Here is a 7,924-nt window from a genome sequence, read left to right as displayed (position 1 = left end):
GATTTATTATTTAATAAGTTATATTATAATTAATAGTATTTTTCATTAAATATTATTGAAAAACATCACTAATTACTAACCTTCAACGTTAATTTGAAAAAAATTTCATAAAAAATATCACTAATTATAAATTTTAACACTACAAAAAATTAAAGTTTTAGAGACCAAAATTTAGAGATAAAATTATTTTTTAAGGATCAAATATTTTTATTGCAAAAATTATCGTTATTATATTTTTCGTAATGAAAATTACTAATTATATTTTTTACAAAATCACTAATTTTTAACTTTTACTGATAGTTTGAAAAATTCGTCACAAAAGAGTTACTAATTGTAAGTTTTAACGATAATTTATAAAATCATGATAAAAAAGTTACTAATTATCAATTTTTAGTACATATACAAAAAATTGTCACAAAAAAATTATTTTTAACGACGATTGTATTAAAACTTATTTTCAATGAGACTTTATAAAAATTAAATTTAACTATTAAGATTTATTAATAATTTACCTAGCTCTTAATTTGGTGTATTTAGTCGAACCTTTGTTAAGACTTTTAGTAAATTATATATATATATATATATATATTGTGTATTTGTATGAATATTGAATGTGAAGTGGAGAGAAACAGTCACATGTGTTAATGTTTGAACTTTAAAAAGAGGACAGAGAGAGAGAGAGAGAGAGAGAGAGAGAGAGAGAGAGTAGAAGATTGAGTGCAACAAACAAAATTACGAGTGTAACAAACAAAATTTTGCGTGCAAACAAATAAAATAAATGCAATAAAAAAAGTTTATTAATCTTTTTGGATCGAATTGATGGAGTCAGCGGACACAGTCTATCCCTGCAAAGTACAAAAATCTTTGATCGTTTTCTCTCTCCAACCATTTCTGACTAGGTCACAGTGGGAGTGGCTAAGACCAAAAAGATTACATAAATTCAATGAATGAGTCCCTCCAATCTTTCATGCATTCTTGAAGTCTCTATCCCAATTCTTGAATATAAAATCTGCAAATCATCAGTCAGCTTGCGTTAATATGGTTGATGGACCCACTCCAACATCATCATCATGCAATGGAAATTACTTTTATTAGCGTTGTAATGACTAAATTTTTATATAATATTTATATATTATTTCATGTCTCATTATATTGAATTTCGTTTTTTAAGCATAGTATTAATACATAAATAATGTATGAAGCATCTTCTAAATTGAACAAATGACTAACTTTCAATAAGACGAAAATAAAATTCCTAATTTTATTCTCTAAAATGAACTAAAGGGATGTCTCTAAGTATATTGAATTTCGTTTTTTAATGCATGATATCAATACATAAATAATGTATGAAGTATCACAACAATTAATGAACAAATTTAATATAAAAAATAAAATAAATTTTATCATTGTAACATTATATTTTTATATGTTCAAGTAAGGATGTGAATGGCCATAAAAAAATGAAAATAAAAAAATAAAAAATCTATGACTGGATTGGTTTGACCAAATTAGACTCAACCCCACCCAACCTGAATCCATTAAAGAAAATTTGACATGATAATCTGATCAAATTTGAATTTGAATGTTTTGATTATTAACTATTGAAATTAGATAAATCCGATCAGACTATTTTTAAATTTTTTTTTAACACACTTTAACTCTAATCACACTCGTAAAACAATAAATTTTTATAATGCATGAATTTTCTATCACTCACTGTCAGTATGCAATAAAACAAATTATTTTCTCATGTAGTTTCTTATTTATTGTTTTATTCTTTCTCATTTTCTCTTTTTACATCCAAACTCCCCTTCTATGCCATCATATCATTCCCCCCCTCTCTTTTCCTTACATTTGAATTTGAGTAATTAAAAAATGAAAATAAAATTTGAATTTGATTGCATATCAATTGAATCGGAGTCAAATTTGAATGAAATTTTATTGAATTTTTCATAATCAAATTCAATTTGAATTCAGTTTTTCTTTTTAAATAGGCAAATTATATTTGAGTTATGTCAAGTCCGGATCTCCTTACGCCGGCCTAAATCCAAAGTAGCACGGATGGTTCTATACAAGCGAATGTATTGGGTGATTTTAGAATATTAGTTTATACCATTCAACATATAATATTTAGCCTGTGTTTGGCAAGTGGATTTGTAGGTTTTTTTGGTTATTTTAGCCACAAAAAACAAAATAGGCTATTTTAACCATAACAAACAAAACATCACATCCAACCCATAATCATTACATTCTTCTCTCACAAAAAAACTCAAAAAAGCCAAAAAGCCCTTCCCAAACCAAGCTTTTAAGCCCAGGCTAAAATAGCCAAAAAAGCCAAAAAGCCAACCCACTTCCCAAACGGAGGCTTATGGGTTATTTGGAAAGTCTTAGATTAATATATTTTTGATTTTTTATGAAAAAACGTGAAATATGAATTGGGTTTAAAGTGATATGGTAGAGATGTAATGTGATTCAAATAAGACGATTGTGATTCAAATAGAATAATGTGTTAAAATATATGCTATTTTAGCACATACCAAACAAATACTTGTTATATTATTTTTCAAAAATTACATAAAAAATATTGATTCTTACCGAATTAGGATTATTTTGAGGCATGGTTTAAAAGTCATTTTTTTTGATTTTTTTTGACTTCTTTTTAAAAAAACATGTAAAACATTAAAGAGATAAAATGACTTAAAAAAATTTGAAATACTAAAAAATTAACTTTTACTCGATTGTTAAATGATTGTTTTGAAAAGATAGTAAAAAGTGATTTTTTGACTTTTAATCAAGTTTTTTGGCTTTTTTATAAAGTCATTTGAGAAATTGATAAAAAATTACTTTTTAACTTTTTTAGTTAATCATTTTTAATATTGCCACATCACCATGCCATAATGTAAAATGATCAAAATATCCCCTCCCATGCAAAATGATAAAGTGTTTGTCTCTACAAATCTTATAGTGAATGGAGGGTATATTTATAAATTACCATGTAACTTATAGCCAACCTCCCAAATGGCATCAACCACCAAAAAAAAAAAAAAAAAAAAAAAAAAAAAAAAAAACCAATTTTTAACATTTCAAAAAAGTCCAAAGGAGACTTTTGATTACATTCCCAAAATAAGCCAAAATAAGTCTTCATCCATAAAATTTAATTGTAACATCACGTCAACTTATCCAAGACCAGCAAATAATCTCCACCATGAAAACTTGTGGAGGCTGGAGTCTGCATTGACGTGTGGACCGAATTGTACAAGGACAATAAAATTCAGTTTGGTCAGGCAATTGCTTGCTATAAACATTTGGCAGAATTACATGGTAGTGGTGTTTTAAAAGATTAATTACGAATTGATAAAATAATAAAACAAAATTACAAAAATATTTTGAGACTCAATAATTTCTTACAATTTAACCAAAAATGATATGATTCGACAAATATTAATTTTTGATTGATCATCCACTCAATTATATAAAACTCACCATCTTTGTCACATCATTATTGATGCATTTGTGGGTGCAAAATGTAGATTTCTAATATTATTGAAAAAATTATGACTTTGCATTTTAATGTTTGTACAGTGTATTATTGATTTAAAAATATACACCGAAATGTAATTTTTCTAAAATATTTTTAATGAGATGGTTAAATTTATATATTAAAATATGTGTTATTTATTTAAAAAATGCTAAAAGAAAGACTAAACTGACTGTTTGGGGTGTTAAGAAAAAAAAAATTAAAAATTCAATAAATTATTTGTCACCAGCGGAAAAAGTTAAATATCGCATTAATTTTTTTTCAAAAAAAAAAAAAAATCTTTTAACGACTTTCTAAGCGCATCAACTTTTTTAACTTATAAAAAAATTAAAAAGTAAAAAAATTACTAAAAAACCAACCATAATCCCAAACCCACCCATTTTATTTTTCTATTTAATTGTTTATTAATTTAGAAAGTGAATGATTACTCTAAAAGTGTAATTAAAATGTGTCAAGTAATGTATATACATATACATACAACGGAGCAGCTCCTAGCCAACCCATCATACTATCCAAATTGTTCATTTTGTGAAGCTCATTAAACACATTATTCATTCAAAAAATCAAGTTGATCGAACATTATTGGTAGTCATTTGATTTGATAATATTTGTCTAGAAAAATAAAAAAAATAAAATAAAAATAAACAGGCTATCTTCAAAATTATATAATTTGTCCATTTTTTATAGACAAATATGATCTGATCAAATCACTAAATCAACTTATTTTTTTTTGTATAAATAATGTGCACAACAAACTTAACAAGACGAACTATTACAATGAGCCGAATCAGACCTTTCTAGTTCAATAACATGTAGGAGAGAAGTTGCTTCAAATATAACTTAAAAAAAAAAAAAAAAAAAAAACCTTACAGTTGACCCAAATCTAAGCCAATAAGCCTCCGTTTGGGAAGTGGGTTGGCTTTTTGGCTTTTTTGACTATTTTAGTCTGGGCTAAAAAGTAAAGTTTGGTTTGGTAAGGACTTTTTGGCTTTTTGGTTTTTTTGACTTTTTTTGTGAAAGAAGAATATAATGATTATGGGTTGGATGTGATGTTTTGTTTTTTGTGACTAAAATAGCCAAAAAAACTCCGTTTAGCTCTTGGCAAACGGAGACTTAGACTTTCGTAAAAGAGAGAGTGTATGCATCAAAAAATATGGACCAGAAATTGACCGAGAATAGTGATGCATGGTTGAGATCTATTTTTTATATAGTGGGATAATTAATCTTAACCGTAGAATGTATTTTTCTGATATTTTTCTAGGACTATAGAACTTTATAAATTATATATATATATATATACCTGAGCGTGAATGGTGTAGAAGGTTTGGTTTCCCACAGTAGAGTAACTAGCACTTACAACTTCAAGTCCTTCTTCCTTGAGAACACTCAAAACTTCATGTAACTTGAATTTCTTGTCCAACCCAGTACTCAAATTCACCTCCAAAGTTGAACCCATGTGTCGTACCATCAAGACCGGTAACCTCTCCTCAGAACCACCCTCATAGCCTTTAAGGGTCGCCTTCCTCCGCTTCAGCTCCTCCACATTCTGTTTCAGCTCCACCACATACTTGGTGGCTTGCTCCAACATATCACGTAATGGCAATCCTTCCTATCAAAAAATAAAATAAAATAAAATAAAATTAAAAAAAATAAAAAAATAAAAAAATCATATTAAGCTTGATGATATGTCAAAAATATATTACATTACAAGTAAATATTAGATATAATAATAATTGATCCGAATTGTTTTCATTATTTTCATATCTGTAATAGTGCGAAAAGAAGGCCCAACTCTGAGGACCAACTAGGGAAAAAAGTCTATTTAGAGACCAGGGCCATAAAGGCTGGTGAACTGCGGTTGTACTTTAATTGCGATAAGGTAGCTTAGGTTTCGAAATTTCTTACTAGGTAAGCTTTGACCAGCATGAAAGGCACAACAATTTGGGGATTGTCTTTAACGTTGTGTTTGGTTTGGAGATTTAGAGAGAGATTCAGAAAGAAAAAGAAAAAAAAGTGCATGAAACTAGGTAAAATATAAGTATATTTTATTTATATTTTCCTACTTTTTTTATTTTTCTTCTTAAATCCCTCAACTAAACAGAATGTGCAACAGTAATGATGTCATATTACTAATAAACAATAAAGTCACGTCATGTAGAGGGTCAATCTCATTTTTCAAGGTACAATTAGCTTGTCACATATACATAAAAGGTCAAAGATAAGAAATTATTGAATAGTGATACTAATAATATGAACAAGAAATTATTGAATAGTGATACTAATATTCTCATTTTTCAGGTATCACTGCTGTATTGAAGTTTGTTTCTTTTTTTTTTTTTATCTTTTTCTCAAAAAGAGACTATGAAATGAAGATGCAGACTACCTGCACCGGGAGGCAACAATGGAGAATTTTTTGCAATGGAAAAAAGCCTCACGAATCAACGCTGCGTAGATAACTTTTTGTAAAAGTAAGTCAAAAAATATACAGTGGGGCTTTAGTTGCTCTGCTTGGATTGGCATCATAGTTCACCATGCATGAAGTGTATTATCAAATTGAAGTTATATATATTTTCTCCATGGAGAGAGAGAGAGAGAGAGAGAGAGTACCTCTGAGGGTTGTTTAAGGATGAGAGAAGCAAGCTTGGAATAGAGATCTTTGAGTTGCAATCTTCGGCTTTTCTCAATTTCATTTCGATTAAGTTTTGATGAGCTACCACTCCCCCTTGGCTGCATTTTGTATCTTCTCAATCTGAGCTCTCTCTTTCTCCACAAAAGCAACCAAAGATGCTATATATATATATATATATGGAGAGAGAGAGAGAGAGAGAGAGCCCCAGATGCGTTGACAACATGTATGTGTATGTGTATGAACACACGTGCTCTGATCTAATTTTTTTTGGAGAGAGAGATTGGTTTTAGAGAATATCTACTGTAAACACTTAGGCAAGGATGGACCCCAAGAGGAAATCAACACCCTACGATTTTAAATCTTAATAGATAGATTTATTATTTAATAATTTTGATGAAAATTAATGATATTTTTTTATTAAATATTATTAAAAAATGTCACTAATTAATTGTTAATTTTCAGTAACAGTTTGAAAATTGTCATAAAAAATATCATAATTATAAGTTTTAATAACAGTTTAAAAAAATTGTCATAAAAAAATTATTAATTTTTAATTTTCAGTGACAATTTAAAAAATTAATCACAGAAAAAAGTTACTAATTTTAAGTTTTAGCGATAATTTATAAAAATAATGACAAAAAAATGACTAATTGTCAATTCTTAGTGACATACAAAAAATCATCTAGAAAAATTATTTTGAACGACGCACTGCTAGAAATGAGGGTTTTAGCGGCGTATAGGTCTCATAAAGGCCATCTAAACCTTTTGTGACGTTTTGCACCAAGCGCCGAAGATGCGGCCGTCGCTATAACTCTGCGATGCTTTAGAAACGTGGCTATTTACTATAGGCGGCGTTTTATAAAAACGCCGTCGTACTCTTTTTGAAAAATCTAACCATTGATATAATATTTAGCGACGTTTTTAGAAACGCCGTGGTAGTAGGCCCTTTTTATAAAAAAAAATTGTGCTAATTTTATATGATTGAACTAAAAAATCTGAAAAATAACACTAACATGAAATAATAACTCTCATTCAAATATCAAATACAATATTAGTTCACTTTCCCATTCAATTTAATATCCAATCACCATTAATCACAAAATAACATATTCACAAATCATGTTTTAACAAAGACATTAACCGAGAAAGAAGTGTTGAGCTATAATGGTTGATCCAACTATACAAGAGATGGCAAATTACTACCAAGAAAATTATCCCCAACTCAAGATATCACCAAAGTAAGAGACTATTGAACTTTACTAGATTGCATTTCAAAAATCTATTCCTGCCTGTAACATAAATTTCAAGTTTGGATGAGTTAAATTCAAATTGATTCAAATTGATGAGAGAGTTCACTGTTAGTCTTCATTGGTTTACATACCTGCATCAGAACATAAATTACAATCAGATTCACCAAAATAAACATAAATTGAAGAATTTGTAAACTTAATTTTCTTAATCACTTGATTGCATTTATTTATTTTTAATTGTTTAATTTTTTTGGTAGAGGTGGTTAGAGTTTTGCTCCTGACACAAATCTATGATTTAAGTTACAACTTTACTCCTTCAATAGTATTTAAACAAAAACTAGGGCTAAAATTTTTGTTTTCGTCCAGAATTGAAAAGAAGCTTTAAAAACAATTTAGGTTTTAACAGAAGGCTCTGTTTAAGGGATTTATTACATTTCTTTATTTATTATTTTTCCAAAAAAGACTAAAGCCCATCAATATAAACTTTAAGCCTATCATTGGCAACTG

General features: G+C 28.2%; 1 protein-coding gene across 1 annotated transcript; it reads right to left on the bottom strand.

Moving 5' to 3' along the window:
- Positions 1-770: 770 nt before the first annotated feature.
- Positions 771-6,366, bottom strand: LOC114271668 (transcription factor bHLH167). The gene is made up of 3 exons (XM_082893476.1): positions 6,146-6,366; positions 4,839-5,147; positions 771-1,009 (listed from the first exon to the last, which is right to left on the bottom strand). The coding sequence occupies exons 1-3, from the start codon at positions 6,269-6,271 to the stop codon at positions 941-943; spliced, it is 504 nt and encodes a 167-aa protein (XP_082749602.1). The 5' UTR covers positions 6,272-6,366; the 3' UTR covers positions 771-940.
- Between the last annotated feature and the right edge of the window lie 1,558 nt (positions 6,367-7,924).

The sequence above is a fragment of the Camellia sinensis genome, chromosome 10 (assembly GCF_055761805.1).
Source record: "Camellia sinensis isolate YWXY chromosome 10, ASM5576180v1, whole genome shotgun sequence".
Taxonomy (NCBI): Eukaryota; Viridiplantae; Streptophyta; class Magnoliopsida; order Ericales; family Theaceae; genus Camellia; species Camellia sinensis.
The sequence above is the reverse complement of the archived record's forward strand: the minus strand, read 5'-3'. Positions and strand labels throughout refer to the sequence as shown.

Bases quoted from the DNA above. Each gene is read 5' to 3' on its own strand.
- LOC114271668 (XM_082893476.1), bottom strand. From the start codon at position 6,271: ATGCAGCCAAGGGGGAGTGGTAGCTCATCAAAACTTAATCGAAATGAA. The intron at 5,148-6,145 runs GTACTCTCTCTC...ATTTTTTGATAG, and splicing joins TCCTTAAACAACCCTCAGAG to GAAGGATTGCCATTACGTGA. The intron at 1,010-4,838 runs GTATATATATAT...GATGATTTGCAG, and splicing joins TCTACACCATTCACGCTCAG to ATTTTATATTCAAGAATTGG.